Source organism: Pipistrellus kuhlii, unplaced genomic scaffold (genome assembly GCF_014108245.1).
Source record: "Pipistrellus kuhlii isolate mPipKuh1 unplaced genomic scaffold, mPipKuh1.p scaffold_m20_p_2, whole genome shotgun sequence".
Taxonomy (NCBI): Eukaryota; Metazoa; Chordata; class Mammalia; order Chiroptera; family Vespertilionidae; genus Pipistrellus; species Pipistrellus kuhlii.
In genome coordinates, this window is record NW_023425515.1 from 100043814 (window position 1) to 100065938 (window position 22125).

Consider the following 22125-nt stretch of genomic DNA (forward strand, 5'->3'; position numbering starts at 1 on the left):
TTACCTAACAAGCATATATAAAGCATCAATGGAATTGAAATTAAGTTTTAAGTAAAAAGCTCTGGTTTCTTACATAAGAGAATGAACTTTGGGATTTCTTTAGGAGTTCTCATATAAAAAAAAATTTAATGCTGCTAGAACAATACTTGTCATTTAAAAATTTTAGACAATATAGAAATTTACAGAAAAGATAGTTTAGATCACTGCACATAGAAAGAAAAAACAAAGTGATGAAACTGAATTATGAATTTTAATGCAGTTATAATCAAATTTAACACAAATCAAAACACATTTCACAGGACTTGCAAAAAAAATTGTATTGCTCTTTTAGAACCATGAAAAAGATTAAATTAGTCTTGTTTTAATGAGACTTTCCAAAATGAAGATAATTTAATTGTGAAATATCGGCTTGATGATGAACATATTCTAAGTATCTACTAGTAAATTAATTGTGTTATCCAAAAAGATCGACAAACTCTAACTAGTATGAATAGGATACTGAATTCATTAATGAATTTTACAATTGTTTTGAGCATACAAGTAATCTCTGCTTTTATACCTACATTTCAGAATTCTGTAAACTGTGAGGCATTCCATGTGTTAATGTGGCAGAAAATAATATTAAATGTTTATTTTATTCTGTTTAGTCCTTTTCCCATTAAGCATGCAAACACTGTCATGACCATCTTTGGTTTCACTTCTACAAGGTCGTCAGGTAAGGCATATATCCTGGCACCAATCTTCCGAGCAACTGAAATAGCATATCTTGGGGGGGGGGGGGGGAAACACAAGAAAAATATATTGGTATTTGATATCTACTGTGTTTTCATTTAATATCTATATACATATACGTATAAGCGTGACTGGCTAGTAGCTATGACACACAATGACCACGAGGGGGCAAACGCTCAATGTATGAGCTGCCCAGCAACAGCAACTTTGCAGAGTCCCCTCTCTCACTCCTGGACCCTTTGGGGGATGTTGAACTGCCAGTTTTGGCCCGATACCTACAGACCAGGCCAAGGGACCCCACCTGTCTGAGGGACCCTGCTCACTCTACAGACACCCTTCAAGCTCCAGTGTGACTGGCCAGAGAGGGACCATGGGAGGTTGGCTCCAGGGTGTGTCAGTCCCGTCTCACCACCAGCCACCACTTCTAATTAACTTTTTTTCAATGTGCACGAATATATGCATGTTAATAAAAGAACAAAATATTTTATGATTTACCTTTACAAAAAAAGTTAAGTTTATGAGTAGTTAAATCATATTTTTGTATTTAAAACTGTGAGTCTTAAAGATATATTAACCTTACCTATATGGATTTAAGAATTTAAAGAGCCACTATGTTGTAATACAAACAATAAAAGCTTACTTAGCATTGTTCAGCTTGTCCTCATCAGAGAAGTCTTCTCTCTTTATCATTTCTTGACGAACTGCATTTGGTGCAATGGCATCTATTAAATCTAGGACAGGTAAACTAGTGCTAATAGATTTGTCCTAAAAAATAAAGAATAGATGAAAATTCGTATCAGACTAGAAGATCATGACTATAAAACTGAAAGCAATTTGTAAACTTTCTTTACACTCAACATTCAGCTTCTCTGCAACCAGCACACATCACAAATCACTGAAAATACACTTTCCCTCCCATCTTTTCAGATATTACATTGTAGAGTGTAAGTTGTGGGTGTGACAATTATAAAAGTATACTAACTACAGTATTCATTCTATATAAAATAAACATTTGAAAGGAAGTAGGAGATGAATTTTAAATAAATCATTTTGCAAATTCTAACAGTCCTATAAAATAAAGAGGAAATTTGCAAGTTAACCTGCACACCATCACAAGATGGCTGCAACCACAGTGGAGGCAGGGTTCCCATACTAGCAATCAGCAGGGACCTGAGGCTGCGTGATGCTGGGCCGGGGGACCTGAGCCTATGCCCCCACGCCTAATGGGGAATGACTGGGGATCTCAGTTTGTACTCCATGCCCAGCAGGGCTTGACGGGGGGACCTCAGGCAATGGCCACTGCCCAGCAGGGCTTGATGGGTGCCAGGTGGGGGCTGGGAGTGGGGGGGACTGAAGCTGTATTACCTGCCTGGCAGGGCTTGACAAGGTTGGGGCCAGCCGGGTATGGATCTCGCCCAATGTAGAGGGATAAAGGGAGAGATGTCTGGGTCTGGGTCTCATGCAATTTTTAGGCAAGCACAGGTGGGTGGGAACTTGACTCTGGGTCCCGCACACACCCCAGACTTTGACAGGAGGAAGATTTTCATATACATTTTACTAATTTTCTTTCATCTTTGACTCTTCTATTATAGAGAAAGGGCAAATAACAATATTAAAATATTTCTCTAATTCCCTTTTAATGTGCACAAATTTCGTGCACTGGGCCATTAGTAATATATATTTTTAGACCATGAATTCCTAAGCCTTCACTTAATTTTTTCAAAAGGAAAAATAATAATGGAAAGGAACTAACATTTACAAAAGCATTTTTCTTGTTGTTTTACTTGTTTAGCTTATTTAATCCTTTTAACAAACTGGTATTCAATAAATTATAATCTCTCTTTTAAAGATAAAGAATATAAAATTCACAGAGCTCCAGTGACTTTTCCACATAACCAGTAAGTACAGAATCACTATTTGAATCCATAACTGTCCCTCTCAATATTCTCTTCATTGTTGACATTACCTCCAAGACAAACTAAAAAGGGATAACTAAGTTTTAGTGACTAGAGTAGGGGTGTCGAGCTCAATCAGAGAAGGGGCCAAAATCTAAAATCCAGCCTAAATCGCGGGCCGAATGGTTTACTGAACAGTCATAAACTGTCATTGTGATGGAAACGCAGCGGAGTGCAGTGATGACAGCTTGGTGCGGGCCACATTGCAAGGCCTGGCGGGACGGATTTGGCCCGCGGGCCGTGTGTTTGACACATGTGGACTAGAGCATTGCAATTGAAGTTAGAAATCCTGGTCTGAATTTATTTTACCACTTACCAATACAAATTATCTGTTCTCTCAGCTTGAAGGGTAGCCGCTGTTTTTTGTCTGTTCAAAATCCATTTCTTACTACTTTCTCCATCCTAACAGAACTCACATTTTTGCTGTTACCTCCCACACATGGACATATACTCCAAGGAAGGCTGATCCCATCCACAGTTCCAGAGGTGTCCTAAATTAGTCTAGGCCATGCATTCTGAGGTTGTGGTGATCAAGTTACTCTTTTATGTATAAATCAGACATACAGTAATATCTATGTTCTTAAAATAACATGGGGAAAGGGTGTTTAGGAAGAAAATGTCTAAGAAGACTCCTTGAGAGAATAATAAAAACACATTGAAAAATACTAGTCTAAGGGATGCCCACTCTCACCACTCCTGTTAAACATAGTGCAGGAAGTACTAGCCATAGAGATCAGACAAGAAGAAGAAATAAAAGGCTTCCAAATTAAAAAAGAAGAAGTAAAACTATCTTTATTCACAGATGAAATGATACTATACATAGAAAACCCTAAAGAGTACATCAAAAAATTATTAGTCTTAATAAGTGAATTCGGCAAGGTAGTAGGATACAAAATCAACGCCAAGAAATCTATGGCATTTCTATACACCAACAATGAACTTACAGAAAGAGAGACAAAGAAAGCAATCCCATTTACCATCACACCAAAAAAATTTAGATAACTAGGAATAAACTTAACTAAGGAGGTAAAAGATCTATACATGGAAAACTACATTACACTGAAAAAAAGAGATAGAGGAAGATGTAAACAGATGGAAAAACATAGCATGTTCATGGATTGGTAGAATCAAAATCATTAAAATATCCATACTACCCAAAGCAATCTATAGTTTTAATGCACTCCCCATTAAAATATCTATAGCATATTTCACAGACCTAGAAAGAACACTCCAAAAATTCATCTGGAACAAAAAAAGACCCCGAATAGCCACGGCAATCCTGAGGAAGAAGAATAAAGTAGGAGAGATCTCAATACCAGATTTCAAGCTATATTACAAAGCCACTGTTCTCAAAACAGCCTGGTACTGGCACAAGAACAGACATACAGACCAATGGAATAGAATAGAGAATCCACATATCGACCCAGAGCACTATGCTCAATTAATATTTTACAAAGGAGGTATGAATATATAATGGAGTCAAGACAGTCTCTTCAACAAATGGTGCTGGGAAATTTGGAGAGATACATGCAAAAAAAAAATGAAATGACCTCCAACTTACACCATACACAAAAATAAACTCAAAGTGGATATAGGACTTAAACAGAAGAAGGGAAACCATAAAAATACTAGAGGAATCCACAGGCAGGAAAATCTCAGACATATACCAAAAGAACTTCTTCACTGATACTGCTCCTAGGGCAATGGAAGCTAAAGAGAAAATAAACAAATGGGACTACATCAAAATAAAAAGCTTTTTCTCCGCAAAGGAAACCATCAATAAAACCACAAGAAACCCCACTGCATGGGAGAACATATTTGCAACAATATCAATGATAAGGGTTTAATCTCCAAAATTTACAGAGAACTCATACAACTTAACAAAAAGAAGATAACCCAATCAAAAAATTGGCAACTGAACTAAATAGACACTTTTTGAAAGAAGACAGAAGGCCAAGAGACATATGAAAACATGCTCAAAGTCATTAATAATCAGAGAGATGCAAATCAAAACAACAATGCGGTACCATCTTACACCTGTCAGAATGGCTATCATCAACAAATTAGCAAACCACAAGTATTGGCAAGGATGTGGAGAAAAAGGAACTCTTTTACACTGCTAGTGGAAATGCAGACTGGTGCAGCCACTGTGGAGAACAGTATGGAGTTTCCTCAAAAAACTAAAAATGGAACTCCCATTTGACCCAATGATCCCACTTCTAGGAATATATCCCAAGAAACTAGAAACACGAATGAGAAAGGATATATGCACCCCTATTTTCATAGCAGCTCAATTCACCATAGCTAAGATTTGGAAACAGCCTAAATGCCCATTAGCAGATGAATGGATTAAAAAACTGTGGTACATCTACTCAATGAATTACTATGCTGCGGTAAAAAAGAAAGAGTTCCTACCATTTGCAGCAACATGGATGGAGATGGAGACCATTATGCTAAGTGAAATAAGCTAGTCAGAGAAAGATAAACATCACATGATCTCACTAATTTATGGAATATAGTGAACAGCATAGACTGACGAACAAGAACAGACCCAGAGACTGAGTAACATTGATCAGAATCTCAAACCCCAGGGAAGGAGGGGATTGCTGGGAGCAAGGGGGAGAAATCAACCAAGAGACTTGTGGGCATACATATGAGCCTCATCAATGGCCACAGATAACATGGGGGTGGAGTATGAGTGGAGGGTAGGGGATAAGAGGGGGATAAGAACACATATGTATAATAATAATAATATTAAAAAATTAAAGAGAGAGAGAGAGAATAAAGTGTGAGGTAGCCATAACCCAAGAACACCTGAGAATGCCTTTACTGCCATGCTAGCAGGCATCAGCTGTACGGTAATATAACCTGGGGCTATTGGGTAAATATTTCTGGACTTATGTTCCTGATCCTTCACAGGTGGTAGCCCTTACCTGGGCTGATCCTCCTGCCCAAAGTAGTCACTGATGATACCAAACACTTTGGTCATCCAGGAGGACCACAGGTGGGACAAGGAAGTATAATTACATAGGGGTCACCACCCAGCTGCCCTTTTGTACGACACAAAATTAAACCACTATTCCTTTGTGTGTAAAATTAAAGAGATGTTTCTGGCTTGTGAGGACACCATAGGAAGGGACCATCACTACTTCCTTCTGGGAGAGCTGTAGAAAATGAAACAAAGACCTTGTTTGAAACAAAAAGAAATTGACAGCCAGTTTAAAATGGAATTTCCATGGCCTAGAGCAGTGTTTCCCAAACTTCTCTCATGATGAGAATCACCTGGTGGAGTTGTTAAAATACAGATTTCTGAATCCCAACTAAGAAGTGCTAAAGTAGAACTTTTGGGAACATATAGGTAAAATCGTATACTTAACTAGTGCTCATCATGAGAGAAGTTGGGAAACACTAGCCTAAAGCAAAGAATATCCTTACATAATATTATTCTACAAGGTCATTATAATTTTTCCCAGATTTGGGTTATCTCATTACCTATAATAGTACCTTGCACCATGGGGTATCAATAAAAAATCATTTATTTTATTTTATTATATATATTTTATGTTGGTGCTTGGAGACAAAGGTAACACAGCTCTAGATATTTTATCTTTTTAAATATAGTTTATTGATTTTTACAGAGAGGAAGGGAGAGGGATAGAGTTAGAAACATCGATGAGAGAGAAAAACATCAACCAGCTGCCTCCTGCACCCTACCGGGGATGTGTCCGCAACCAATGTACATGCCCTTGACTGGAATCGAACCCAGGACCTTTCAGTCCACAGACCGACGCTCTACCACTGAGCCAAACCGGTTTTGGCACAGCTCTAGATATTTTAGAATTACAACAGCATATTGTACAATTATCCCAAACAAACATACAAACCAACCCTTTGAATGTCTGGCAGCAATTTAAAAACAACATGAAAGGACTTCATCCCTTCCACTGTGCAGAGGGCCTCCTGGGAAGGCACCTGAGCATTCGATATTGGCCTGTCTTGCCCTTTTAGCCAAAAATGAACCTCTTCTTGTGGTCCAGGTGCCCACAACTGTTGCCTGACCTTTCAGTTCATCCCAAAGCTGAAACACCATGGCGGCTGGTACCATGGATCTCTGGCCCGCCCAGTGTGGGGAGCTGGGCCCTCTCTGGAGAAGAAACAAGAGTTCCCAAAAATATGAGATCAATGCCCCGACCTCGCCAGCAGGTAAGGGGTTCCCGAGGCAGGTGCTGGGTGTGGAACCCGTGGGGGCATAGGCTACCAAGGAGACAGAACTAAACCTCACATCACCCTTCTTGGCCCTGGAGGATCGCTGGTTAGCCAGAGACAGGTAAGATTCCTCAGGGAAGGAACAACCTAGGACAGGCACAGTCACAGAGAGGCCATCAGGAGAGAACTTTGGGGTCAACAGAGGTGGGGCAAGACCCTTACCACCCTCCCTGCAACGTGGAAGGCACCTGAACCTTCTCCCATTCTGAGGGAGGTCTCCTGCCCCATGGCTGTTTCGCTTCCCATGCACAGCTCAAAGTGGGACCCAGGTAACAGACAGAGACTTGGCTGACAGCAGCTTCCCTCTCACTGCAACAAGACTTGTTTGAGAGGTCTTGTAACCATGGTGTGGGCAAGTGGATTTTTAATATCCAAGTCCAGCCTAGTAGCAGGAATGCTCAGGCCCTTCTCAAGAATGCAAATAATCAATTCCACTAATACACACATGGTAAATAAGATTATTGCTAGAATGTTTTTTTTAAATATATTTTATTGATTTTTTTACAGAGAGGAAGGGAGAGAGATAGAGAGCTAGAAACGTCGATGAGAGAGAAACATCGACCAGCTGCCTCTTGCACGCCCCCTACCGGGGATGTGCCTGCAACCAACGTACATGCCCTTGACCGGAATCGAACCTGGGACCTTTCAGTCTGCAGACCTACGCTCTACCGCTGAGTCAAACCAGTTTCGGCTGTTGCTAGAATGTTGAGTTTGACAGATGAATAGTAGTCAATTTCTCAGAGGAAATTAATGTGGCTAATGGAAATAAATGAATATTCTAAAAAAAACTGATTGTACTGTACAAAAAGTTGTTCCTAAACTGTTAATAAAAATTCTTATTGCAGAGCGTCTCATGTAACAGCAGCTGCGTGTTACTGAAGGATGTCCAGGACCAAACCAGAGACAGTCGGACCTAAATCACCACCATTTGTCTACCAACCAGATCTGAAATAGCATGGCTAATATGTACATATAAGGAACTATTTTACTCATGGTAAAATTGCACAACATATTATGAACGTAAAGCAGTCATAGTGTAGCGCAAATAATTAAAATGTAAAAGCTATCAAGACTACATTATAAAATTTCTAAAAGTCTCCTATTATTTAAAGTAAAAAGGGGGGTGACAGTGGAAGAATATCATGTAAGGAAAAATATCCTGAGAATAATTTACATCTAAAAAATTTGTATTTTAGAAAATTAACCTTCATTCAAAATGCTAACAGCAATGAAAATACACACATGGTGTCAAAACACATACATGGTGTCAAAACAAGCCAGAGGAAAGTTATTGGGGGGGGGGGGGGTTGTGAAAAAGAACCCCAAGTCAAATTTAAAGAAAATATCCCTTTATTAACTTTTGGTCGAGGATATGTTTGTATATTTTCAGAAAACAACTCCGAGACCATCTGGAATCCTGTAACAGAGAGGAATAGACAGAAGTGCTCCAGCATGAAGACAGAAGAGGCACAATTCAGAGATGGAAGATGCTGATGACGCCTCACCATACCAGCAGACAGCAGCTGCGTGTTACTGAAGGATGTCCAGGACCAAACCAGAGACGGTCGGACCTAAATCACCACCATTTGTCTACCAACCAGATCTGAAATAGCATGGCTAATATGTACATATAAGGAACTATTTGACATTGAAATTGGGACTCAAAAGAACTGTTGGCCCAGACTGATTCATTTGCCTCTCAGCATAATCATTATGGCTTGTCTCAGTTTTAGTTCTTACAAGGGTATTTCTTGGATCACATGATCCCACACACCTAGAGGAAATAATGAACAACATAAACTGATGAACAAAAACAGACCCAGAGAAAGAGAAGCAGCGATCAGACTCTCAAACCTCAGAGGGAAAGTAGGAGAGGGGTAAGGGGAAGAGATCAACAAAAGGACTTGTGTGCATTCATATGGGCCTAGCCAGTGGCCATGAACAACAGGGGGAGGGGGCATATGTAAGGAGGGGTTTGGGATAGGAATGGGGGGATGAGGACAATTATGTGATACTGTAATCAATAAAAAATAAAATAAAATAAAATAAAATAAAATAAAATAAAAATGGATATTAAAAAAAGAAAAATACTAGTCCAAGCCACATTGATTTAATTTGGGTTTAATTTAATTTAATATGAGGCCCTTACTATTCAGAGAGAATTATGAAAAGCTAGCAAACCCTCCTACTAGATGTGAATGAGAGGATAACACCTCTGTACCAGGAGCTATCCTATAACCAAGAGGAAAACCAGCTTTAGGGTGAAGTTGGCACTTTAGATAGCAAAGAATGAATGGACAAAAACTTGAGTCCTGAATGACATTCTTCAGTGACTAGTTCAACCAACCTTGAAGTCAGTCCTACACCTCTGGATTTCTGCTCTTGTTCTGTATCTTTTCCTTTGACTTAAATCACTTTCAACTTGATTTCTGTTTCCTGAAGTCAAAATTATTCTTTCCAAATTACTACAATGGAAATGTCACAGGAATTCTAGGAATATTAAGATTATATATGTGAAAGCTTCCAGTATAGTTTCTAACCAAAAGTCATTCTTAATAAATGTTTCATAAAACAATTTGAAGCATGGGAAATAGAGTAACTGCCTGCTCTCTTTGGGTCATGATCTATGAGCCACTGCATTTATTAATTTTAGAAAAGTTTATATTCTTCATTTTCAGGAATGCTTATTATATAAAACATTTGGGGAGGAGGGGTAGAAATAGAGGGATAAAAATAGAGTTCTTCAGTCTATCTCCTGCTGGTAACTTGGATCTGTTTTTGTCATCTTCTCTATTTCTGAAAAATTCTCACACCTGTTTTTTCAATGTGTGTTCTGCAAACTACCTACATGAACATCACCTGAGGTGCTTGTTAGAAGCACAAATTTATCCCTATCCTCAAATTAATGAGTCTGTAGATGGGGCAAGAAATCTACACTTTTTAAAAATTTCTTTATTGATTAAGGTATCACATATTTGTCCTCATCCTTTCAGAAATCTACACTTTTAATAAGCTTTCTAGATGTACATTGTTCTACTTCCTAAAATTAAATTTAACACTTGTATAATTCTATTACATAAAAAGCCAAGGTCTATCACAACCTAAATGACAGACGGATAACAAAACACCAGGTTAGGGTCCCAGCCAGCACAGTGGGCATTGGTCCTGGGTCCTGGCTGCCCATGGCATGGTGGCAGGAGGCAGCTATGGGTACCAGACACCTGCAGTGCAGCGGCAGGATGAAGCTGTGGGAACAGAAGCATGCTACCATCAGACTAGCCTCTGAGTCCCTCCACCCCCGTCCCCCTGCCCACAAGCTCCAGGGAACCAGAGCCATGCTGCCATCGGACTGGCCTCTTGGTTTATACCCCTAGCACGCAGGCTCTGGGTAAACAAATCCATGATGCAATTTGGGAATCTTGGTCCCTCCCCATGCTGCAATTGGACTAAACCCTACCCAAGGGGTCTCGGATTGTGAGAGTGTGCAGTCTGGGCTGAGAGACCCCCTACCCCCTAGTGCACAAATTTTTATGCACTGGGCCTCTAGTCCTATATAATAAAAGGCTAATATGCAAATCAACTGAACAACAGAATGACTGGTTGTTATGTTGTGCACTGACCACCAGGGGACAGATGCTCAATGCAGGATCTATCCCCTGGTGGTCAGTGCACCAGAAACCAGGCTCATGGCAAGTGAGCATAGCAGTGTTGGCAGAAACCTCTCCCACATCCATGACAGCACTAAGGATGTCTGATTGATGGGTTAGACCTGCTCCCCCATGGAAGCAGACCTAACTCATCAGTCGGACATCCCCCAAGGGCTCCCAGACTGTGAGAGGGCACAGGCCAGGCTGAGGGATCCTCCCCCACCTGCACAAATTTTGTGTACCAGCCCTCTAGTTCTATAATAAAATTGTAATTTCTATGTGCTTTCTTTTCATAATATTTCTGTGGTGATTCAAAAACAGACAAGTGGAGAGACCCAAGATGACTGCCAATGGGATGGCTGGCTGCAAGATAGTTTATGAGTGAGAGAATGAAATAAGAGTATGTGGACATGTGGGGTGTGTCTATATTTGTTAGTGAGGAACAGCTATATTTCACAGAACTGATTGGAACTGGAAGACCAAACTCCCCTGTCTGGGCAGCCTCTACTGTTGGTGAAATCTCTCCTGGAGTGGCTGGCTGTGCCACAGAGACCACACCTTCTTAAAAGGGAAACTGGCTGTGATAGAGAGACCAGCTGTGATCAGAAGCCCAGCCTTACCTTCAATCGGGAGACCTCGGATACCTCTCAGGACCTTACAACCACAATGCCAAGGGACTAACTGCTCAGCTGCAAACCCACGAACACTGGAATTGTAACCTCCCCAACCACGGGCTGTCCAGAGGGAGACAAAGTGGCACCGAAAACATGGACAGGCCCTGTGCCTTCTCACAGAGCAGATAGAACAACTGAATTGAACAACATCTACCTGGAACTGGCAAATTAAACACAGATGGTGAGGCAACATGTGGACAGAAAGGTCAGATATCACCTAAAGAAAGGTGATATTTGGGATCAAGGCTGGAGGGAGAAACTCATGCAGTGGGAAATAGAGTCTCAGAGGAAGACTAAGCCCCACAAAGTCTGCAACCAATGAGATCAGTATAGCCCTTGAATGTGGAAGGGGATCCATAAGGTTGCAGAAGGGGACTCTAGGTATTAAACCACAGTTATACTGGACCCAGAAAGGCACTGTGAAGAGGGGAAAGTCACACATAGTGCCAGGGGGAAAAGATATGAGTCTGCATGCCTTTTCTGGCCTTTTTTGTTTTGTTTTGTTTTTTTAAATCTTTACTTTTGCTTGCTAAGTACAGTATTTAGGATCTTCCAATTAAAAACATTCAACTAGGGGAAAATAGTTTTTGTGGCAACTGGGGATCAGAGTTAAGAGAGATGAACAGAAAACCAGCTGTGGAACAGTCTGTTCCTCCAATCCAGTATTAAGTGCGGCAGGAAAAGCAAAATTTAAATACAGGGTAGAGAGGCCTTTTAGCCCCATATATTAAGACAGAAACACTGCCACCCAGAGATCATATCAGAAATTGATTCTTGTGTGTAAATACAACTAACAGCAGCCTTAGAACCAAAGAGAACAGAGAGATCTGCCTCATTGAAAACAGGATTGTGGCTTATGACATAGAGGAGTGGTGCATCACAAGGAACTTCAGTACTGTGCTGACTACTAGAAAGGAAACAGACATGCCAAGCAGAACAGTAGAGGAAGTGAATGACCTTCACTACTTCACATTTTTATTTTACTTAAGAAACTAAATTTATTTTTCTCTCACTTGATTTTATCTTGTTTATTATATTGTTAATTTTAACTGTTACTACTAATATTTTACCCTTTTAAAAATTTTATTTGATTTTTTCTTTATTTTATTTTATATTGGGATTAGTGTTCTACATTGTACTTTTAATTTCCCTTTAGCATTATTTTACTCTATCTCAAATTTTCCTTTATGCCAACACTCTCTTCCTCACTTTTCCACTTTCTTGCCTGTTTCTCGTACCCTTTTCCTGCTTTAGTTTTCCTCTATCCTTTCTTTTTAATCCCTGTGAAAAATTGATCTTATTCATATCTAATTTCCTTCTACCTGCTCTAAGCCCATACACACTTATCTCTTTTCTTTCTTCACGATACAATTTTTTTCTTTCTTCCTTCCTTCCTTCCTTCCTTTCTTCTTTCCTTCCTTCCTTCCTTCCTTCCTTCCTTCCTTCCTTCCTTCCTTTCTTTCTTTCAATCTGTATTGTTTCTTTCCTGTATTTGTTTGATTGCTGGTTAGTTTTTGTTTGTTTTTGCTTCTGTTTTTCTTCTCCTTACCTGTTCTTTTCCTCTATTAATAGCTTAATTAATTCCAATCATTAGTCACCAGTCCCTATCTACTCTCTATTCTCCATTTCCAATAGCAAATAAATATATAGATAGATAGATTAAAGAAGGGGAAGGATTTTATTTATATATACCACAGGCCCAGTGCATGAACTTTGTGCATGGGAGAAGGGGGTGTCCCTCAGCTCAGCCTGCAACTTCTCCAATCTGGGATCCCTTGAGGGATATCCAAATTCCAGTAGAATCTGGCCTAAATGGACATCCCTCTCACAATCCAGAACTGCTGTTTCCCAACAGTTCATCTGCCTGCCTTCTGATTGCCTCTAACTGCTTCTGCCTGACATCCTGATCACCCACTAACCACTCCCCTGCCAGCCTGATTGATGCCTAACTGCTCCCCTGCCAGTCTTATTGCCCCTAACTGCCCTCCCCTGCAGGCCTGGTCACCCCTAACTGCCCTCCCCTGCAGGCCTGGTCCACCCCAACTACTCTCCCCTGCAGGCCTGGGTCACCCACAAATGCCCTTTCCTTTAGGTCCAGTCGCCCCCAATTTCCCTCCTCTGCCAGCCTGGTCACCCTTAACTGCCCTCCCCTGCAGGCTTGACCACCACCAAATGCTCTCCCTTGCAGGTCTGGTCCCTCCTAACTGTCCTCCTTTGCTAGCCTGATCACCCACAACTGCCTTACCTTGCAGACCTGGTCCCTCCCAACAGCCCTACTCTGCTGGCTATCTGTGGTGGCCATTTTGTGTCCACGTGGAGACAGCCACCTTTGACCACATGGGGATAGCCATCTTGTGTGTGAGAGTGATCATCAACTTGCATATTACTCTTTTATTATATAAGATAGAGGCATGCCGCATGGGAGGGGGCCAGCTAGTTTGCCATGAAGGGTGTCCTGGATCAGGTGGGGGTTCCTTTGGGACATGAGGTGGCCAGCCACACCCCTTGGAGACCCAAGGGAAGGCCCTTGTATCTGGAATTTATTTATCTTCTATAATTGAAACTTTGTAGTCTTGAGTAAAGGCTTGAGCTAGCTAAGGTGTGCAGAAAGCTTGGCTTCCTCCATTGCTGGGAAAACACAAGGCTCCTGTTCACTCTGTGGCCACAGCCACATTTGTTGGGATTTATTTATCTTCTATAATTGAAACTTTGTAGCCTTGAGCGGAGGCCAGGGCTGCAGGAGCTCAGCTTCCTCCATTGCTGGGAAAACCCATGAATCCTGCTCGCTCCATGGCCACAGCCATCTTGGTTGGGTTAATTTCCATACTTGCTCCTGATTGGCTGGTGGGAGAGCCTTGTGGGTGTATCGCATGTATAGTCAACTTGCATATTATTCTTTTATTAGATAGGATATAGTGGCCCTATGCACGAATACATGCATGAGTAGCTTGCAGCCACTTGCCTCAGCTGGTCGCCCTGCCTACTGCCATTGTAGCTCACTGCCCCACTCTCCTGTAGCTCTCAGTGGCTTGTAGCTTACTGCCACACCCTCCTGTATCTATTCCCTGCTTTTAGCTTGCTGTCTCACCCTCCTGGTAAACGGTCATTACATGTCACAGCATAATGACCATTTGCATATTATCTCTTTATTATATAGGATATATACTACAAACATATATACATATTTTCTTTTTTGTACTTTGTTTTCTACTTATCTTCTTATAGACTCATTTTCTTTCTACATCTTCTATACTGAACTGTGGCTATTTCCCCATTCATTTCATTGCTTGACCTTACAGTCTGGAAATAAATTCTGCCTTCTCAGATTCATCTGGGTGTTTGTTGTTTGGATGTTTGTTGTTTCCATTTTTTTGTTTGTAGTTTGCATTCATCTCTGAGTGTTTGTTGTTTACATTTTGTAATAGTTATTGTTTTATTGGCGTTTTCTCCCTATATACATATATTTTCCACCATCCTTTGTTCTTCTCTTTATTTTCTTACATTTTTTCCTTTTCTCAATATCATTTTTTCACTCTTTTCTATTCCCTAATTATCTTTTCTTTGTTGGTCATTTTTATTTGGGGGAATTATTATTATGAAGACATTTCTGTTTAGTGCCTGTGTGTTGTGTCTTGTATTTTGTGCATTAAGTCAACACAGGAGAGAGAGAGCTACACAACCAGACATTCTAAGAGGAATGAAAATGTGGAGGCAAAGAAACAACCCTCATATGAAAGAAAAGGAGGGATCACCAGAAAAGGAAGTAAACAAAATAGAGGCAAGCAACATAACAGAGAAAGAATTTGGAGCAATGGTCATAAGGTTACTGAAAAGGATGGAACACAAATTTAACAATATCTGTAAGAACCAAGATGAAATTAAAAAGAAATGAAAAATGGCATTGCTGTAATAAAGAACTCACTAGAAAGCATCAACAGTAGACTAGAAGAAGTGGAGGACTACATCAGTGAACTAGAAGACAAGTTACGAAAAAATACCCAAGCACAGCAGCATCTAGGAGGGAAAAAAAAGAAAAAGAAAAAGAAGAAGAAAAAAAAAAAAGCTTAAAAAACAGGAGGAGAGCCTAAAGGAACTTTGGGACAACACAAAATGATAAAATATCCACATTTTAGGGGTGCCAGAAGGAGAGGAAACTGAGCAAGGATTAGAAAACCTGTTTAAGGAAATAATGACAGAAAATTTCCCTTATATTGTGAAGAAAAAACACGCTCAAGTCCAATAATCTCAGAGATACAAACAAGAAGAACCCCAAAAGATCGACATCAAGACACATTTTAATAAAATTGGCAAATACCAATGACAAATTAATACTCTTAAAGGCTGCCAGAGAGAGATAGAAAGTTACCTATAAATAATCTCCCATCAGACTGGTTTCTCAACAGAAACACAGCAGGACAGAAGGGAATGGAATAAAATATAAAAAAACATGCAAAGGAAGGGTCTGAATCCAAGAATATTGTACCTAGCAATACTACCAGTCAAAATTGAGAGATAAATCAGGAACTTCACAGACAGAAAAAGACTAAGGGAGTTTATCATCACCAAACCAGCAATGCAAGAAATGCTAAAGGGTCTGCTGTAAAAAGAATAAATAGGAAACGAAGAATAAACACGGGCATGAAGAATAAAAATGGCAATAAAAAAGTGCCTATCAATAATAACTTCAAATGTAAATGGATTAAATGCCACAATCAAAAGTTATAGGGTAGCTGAGTGGGTAAGAAAACATGACTATATATCTTCTGTCTGCAAAATAGCCATCTTCGAACAAAGGACTCACATAGACTGATGGTGAAGGATGGTAAAGGGCTTTTCAGGCAAAAAGAAAAAAAAAAGCTGGGGTAGCAATACTTATATCTGACACATTAGATCTCAAAGAGAAGGCTATGACAAGAGTTAAGAAGGCCACTTCATAATACTAAAGGGAGAAATTCAACAAGAAGATATAATTCTGATAAATATATATGCACCTAATATAGGAGCACCCAAATACATTTTAAAAAAATGTATGGAGGATATCAAGGGAGGGATTAACTGCAATACAGTAATAATAGTAGAAGACTTTAATACCCTACTATCACCATTGGACAAATTCTCTAAACAAAAAATCAGCAAAGAAACATTAATCCTAAATGACTCATTAGATGAGATGGAATTAATTGACATCTTCAGAGCATTTTACCCCAAAGCCATATAATATAAATTATTCTCAAGTGCACAAGGGTCATTTTCAGAGACTGACCACATATTGGGACACAGGCAATGTCTCTTCAAATTCAAAAAGATAGAAATCAGCTGAAGCCAGTTTGGCTCAGTGGTAGAGCGTAAGTCTATGGACTGAAAGGTCCCAGGTTCAATTCTGGTCAAGGGCATGTACATTGGTTGCAGGCACATCCCCGGTAGGGGGTGTGCAAGAGGCAGCTGGTCAATGTTTCTCTCTCATCAACTTTTCTAGCTCTCTCTATCTCTCCCTTCCTCTCTGTAAAAAATCAATAAACCATATTTTTAAAAAAAGAAGATAGAAATCATATGAAGCATCTTCTCAGATCACAATGACATAAAAATAGAAATCAACTATGATAAAAACATTAAAAAATAAAGCACTTGGAGGCTAAATAGCATGTATTAAACAATGATTTGGTTACCAAAAAGATCAAAGAAGAAATAAAAAGCATCATGGCAACAAATAACAATGAAAACATGACAACCCAAAATCTATTGAACACAGTGAAAGCAGTCTTCCAGGCCTATCAAAAAATAAAAATAAAAAAATAAAATAAAATAAAGAAAGAAAGAAAGGAAGGGAAAAAAAAGAAAGAAAGAAAGAAAGAAAGAAAGAAAGAAAGAAAGAAAGAAAGAAAGAAAGAAAGAAAGAAAGAAAGGAAGGAAGGAAGGAAGGAAGGAAGGGAGGAAGGAAGGAAGGAAGTAAGTTAGGAAGGAAGGTAATAAATTATCTAACCCTACAACTCAAAGAGATAGAAAGAGAGCAACAAGAAAAACTCCAGCATAAGCAAAAAGAAGGAAATAATAAAAGTAAGAGAAGATAAATGACATAGAGACCAAAAAAACAATAAAAAGATCAACAAAACCAAGAGCAATTGAGGGAACCACACATTCGAAAGGATTAAGAAGATTTATTAACCTCTAGCCATGCTCACCAAAAAATCAGAGGACCCAAATAAACAAAATCCAAAATGATAAAAGTGAGATACCAACCAATCCTCAGAAATATAAACATTTATGAAAAAAAAATAGTATGAACAACTCTATTCCAACAAGATAGACAACCTAGAAGAAATAGACATATTCTTAGAAAAAATACAAGCTCCAAAAAACCTAATCAAGAAGGACAAAAAAAAAAAAAATCGAAATATGGAGGAAAATGGTGGCCGAACAGATGGACCCGTACTGAGCCTAGCCCCAGAGCAGATAGAAGGAGCACTCGAGGAGTGTTAGTTGGCAAGCTAAGGGGTAGCAGAGCTCTAAGAGAAGGTGGGGGACTGGTGGACAGGATTTCCTGACCAAGCAGCCCACACTGCGGCAGAGACCTCTCCTGGAGCTACAGACTCAGAGGGAAAACTACTCCATCTTGCAAAGAAAAGAGGATCTTATCTGAGGCCTGTAAAACCCACAACAGTGGAGACCACGGAACAGCTGTGATGCCCCAATTGGTGCAAACACGTAGATTTAAGGGAGTTCTTCAATCACCCATGGAAAGGTCAGAGTTTGCTAGGGATAATGTTAGGGATCTGGGACCTGGTGGCAGTGGCAGCAGCAGCAGCAGCACCTGTGTGACCAAGGCGGCTCCAAAAGTGGCAGCAGCTGCAGAGAGAATCGCCCAGGCACTGTAGGACCCACTGCTGGGTCTGGTGTGATCTTTAAAAAAATCAGGATTTTTTTAAAATGCCAAGGAAAGTGGGACAAATTGTTAAAAATCGGGACTGTTCCACCAAAAGTGGAACATCTGGTCACCTTAGCACAAACCCATCCTACGCCTGTTCTCCTTCATCCCCTTGCTTCTGAGTACTAAACAAAGACTAGCCAGTTTGGCATATCCTGGGAGACTGCAGGGGGAAATTGCCTTCCTAGAAACAGGGGAACAGAGCAGAAAGAGACTATCTGGGAGCCAGCACCGAGGCAGCCCACATCCACAAACCATAGAGAGTGCCATAGAGACAGAAGGCTAGATCAGCCAAAAAGACCAGGAAGTCAATCCAGAAGCACTGTCACCTAGGGGCTGAATTACAAACTGACTTTTTATTATTACTTTTAATTAATCAAAAATAAAGGGACACAGGTAACTAAGAAATAGCCTACTTAAAAATTAGGACTAGCTTACAAAACTGAGGTGCAGTGGAATGTAGGGAAGTGCAAAACTGTCTGGGACTGAGAAACAGCGTGCCAGTCAGAGGAAGTGAATGACCTTCACTACTGCACATTTTTAATGCTAGTTTTTCTATTTTTTGTTTTATTTTCATTTATTACATCTTTTACTTAAGAAACGAATTTTTTTCTTTTTTCCTCACTTGATTTTACCTTTTCAATTATTACATTTTTTTTAGTTTCAATCATCATTATTACTACTGCTATTTTGCATATTTTGTTTCCTTTTTCTTTTTTTTAAGTACCATTTTATTTTCTATTTATTTTACATTGGGATTAGTGTTCTTCATTCTATTTTCATCTCTACTATAGCATCATTCAACCCTATCTCAACTTGATCTTTACAACATCACTCTCTTCCTAACCTTTCCCCTTTTGGTATCCTGTTTATCTCAACCCTTTCCTGCTTTAGATTTTCCCTATTCTTTCTGTATACCCCCTGCTAAAATTTTAACAATACTTATATACCTAATTTCCAACCCTCTGCTCCAAGCACATACATACCACTCTCTTCACTATCTTAACTATTTTTTTAAATATATATTTTATTGATTTTACACAGAGAGGAATTGAGAGGGACAGAGAGTTAGAAACGTCGATGAGAGAGAAACACTGACCAGCTGCCTCTTGCACACCCCCCCGCTGGGGATGTGCTGGCAACCAAGGTACATGCCCTTGACCGGAATCGAACCTGGGACCTTTCAGTCCGCAGGCTGACACTCTATCCACTGAGCCAAACCGGTCCCGGCATATCTTAACTATTAAAAAAAAACTGTTTTCCTCTCTGTCCTTTTGTTGTTGTTTGAGTGAATATTGATTATATTGAATTTTTATGCTTTTTAGTGAGATTAATTTGTTTATTATTTTGTTGTTATTGTTGCTTGGTATTTTTTATTTGCTTTGTTTTTATGTTTTCTACTTCTGTTTCTCCTTGCCTTGCTTGATATTAGTGATATTAATCTCCAAGTACTGTTGCTGGCATTAGTGGTTGTTCTATTGGAATTTTCTCCACATTTATAGATAGATAGATAGATAGATAGATAGATAGATAGATATAGATATAGATATAGATATAGATATAGATATAGATATATAGATAGATAGTTTGTTTCCCTTTTCTCTCTTAGTCTATTTCATCTCTCCCTCTCTTTTTTGTCCTGTTTCCCAATTTCATTTCAAAACTACTTTTTTTTTTCTATCTCTTTCTTAGTCCCTCTTTTTTTTTTTTTTTTTTTTTTTTTTTTTTTTAACTTTTCTTCTTTCTCTCCTATCTCCTAATTTGCCTTTCACTAATGGTCACCTTTATTAGAGGTTATTAATATCACAAATACATTTCTGTTCAGTGCCTTTTGTGTTGGATTTGGTTGTGTTGGATTTTGTGCCTTTAAATCAACACAGGAGAGAGAGAACTACATAATCAGACATCCTGAAAAGACAGACCATAAAGAGACAAAGAAATAGCCCGCACATGAAAGAAAAACAGGCATCACCAGAAAAGGAAGTAAATGAGTTAGAGGCAAGCAACATACCAGAGCAAGAATGCAGAATAATGATCATAAGATGGCTAAAAATAATGGAAGACAAATTTCACAATATGAGTAAGAACCAAGAGGAAATGAAGAAGAACCAAGAGGAAATCAGGATGAACCACGAAGAAATGAAAAATGACATCGCTGCTGTAAAGAACTCAATAGAAAGCATCAAGAATAGATTAGAAGAAGCAGAGGACTGGATCAGTGAACTAGAATACAAGATGGAAAAAAATATCCAACTAGAGCAGCTTCTAGAAAAAAAAATTAAAAAGCAGAAGGAGAGCCTAAGGGAAATTTAAGACAATACAAAAGAAAACAATGTTTGCATAATAGAAGTTTCAGAAGGAAAGGAAACTGAGGAAGGCATAGAAAACATGTTTCAAGAAATAAAGACAGAAAACTTTTCTGAGATAGAGAAGAAAAAACCCACACAAATACAAAAAGCTCGCACGGTCCCAAGCAAAATGAATCCCAAAAGACCAATGCCAAGGCACATTATAATTAAATTGGCAAACACCAATGACAAAGCAAGAATCTTAAAAGCAGCCAGAGAGAGACAGAAAGTTACATATAAAGGAACCCCCATCAGACTAGCAACTGATTTCTCCACAGAAACTCATCAGGCCAGAAGGGAATGGGATGAAATATACAAAGTCATGCAAAGGAATGGTCTGAATCCAAGAATACTGTACCCAGCAAGGCTACCAATCAAAATTGAAGGTGAAATCAGGAGCTTCACAGAAAAAAAAAAAGACTAAAAGAATTTATCACTACCAAACCAGCAATGCAAGAAATGCTAAAGGGTTTATTATAAAAATAAAGACATAGGAAGTGAAGAAGGAACATAGGGGTATAGAATAAAAATGGCATCAAATAAGTACCTATCAATAATAAAATTAAATGTAAATGGGTTAAATGCTCCAATCAAAAGATGTAGCAGGCGTCTTCAAACTACGGTCCGCGGGCCACATGCAGCCCACAGAGGAGTCTGATCCGACCCGCCAGGTTTTTTGGGCAGTGAGCGCAGCCGAGGTGTTACAGTAGGAATTAGTAGCTCATATAGTCCAGCCCTCCAGCTCTCTGAGGGACCGTGATCTGGCCCCCACTTTAAAAAGTTTGAGGACCCCTGACGTAGGGTAACAGATTGGATAAGAAAACAAGGAAACCCACCTCAGGAAAAAAATATGCACACAGACTGAGGGTGAAGGGATGAAAAAAGGTTTCCCAGGTTAATGGAAATGAAAAAAAAAATCTGGGGTAGCAATACTTATATCTGACAAATTAGATCTCAAAGTGAAGGACAGAAAAAGAGATAATGAAGGCCACCTCATAATACTAACGGGAGCAATCCAACAAGAAGAAATAACCCTGGTAAACATATATGCACCCAATACAGGAGCACCCAAATACATAAAAACAAAAACAAACTGCTGGAGGACATTAAGAGAGAGATTAATAGCAATACAATCATAGTAGGAGATTTTAATACCCCACTATAACCTTTGGACAAATAATCTAAACAAAAATTCAGCAAAGAAGCATCAATCCTAAATGACTCACTAGACCAGATGGAATTAATTGACATCTTCAGAACATTTCACCCCAAAGCCACAGAATATACATTCTTCTCAAGTGCACATGGGACATTCTCAAAGATAGACCACATTTTGGGACATAGACAAAGTCTCTTCAAGTTCAAGAAGACAGAAATCATATCAAGCATCTTCTCAGATCATAGTGGCATAAAACTGGAAATTAACTACAATAAAAATAACCCAAAGAAATCAAACACATGGAGACTAAACAGCATGTTATTAAACAAGGACTGGGTTACCAGAGAAATCAAGGAAGAAATTTAAAAAATCCTGGAAACAAATGACAATGAAAACACAACAATCCAAAATCTATGGGACAC

At 39.3% G+C, this 22125-nt stretch overlaps 1 protein-coding gene across 4 annotated transcripts in view; it reads right to left on the reverse strand.

Annotated features, from left to right (window-relative positions):
• Nucleotides 1-231: 231 nt before the first annotated feature.
• Nucleotides 232-22125, reverse strand: part of PLS1 (plastin 1) — a 226645-nt gene continuing 204751 nt past the window's right edge. For all 4 annotated transcript variants that reach the window (XM_045584122.1, XM_045584123.1, XM_036444194.2 and 1 more), the window contains 2 exons: nucleotides 1373-1497; nucleotides 232-765 (listed from right to left, as the gene is read on the reverse strand). In XM_045584122.1, coding sequence (XP_045440078.1) covers nucleotides 630-765; nucleotides 1373-1497 — 261 coding nt within the window. In that variant the 3' untranslated portion in view covers nucleotides 232-629. The remainder of the gene's footprint in view (nucleotides 766-1372; nucleotides 1498-22125) is intronic.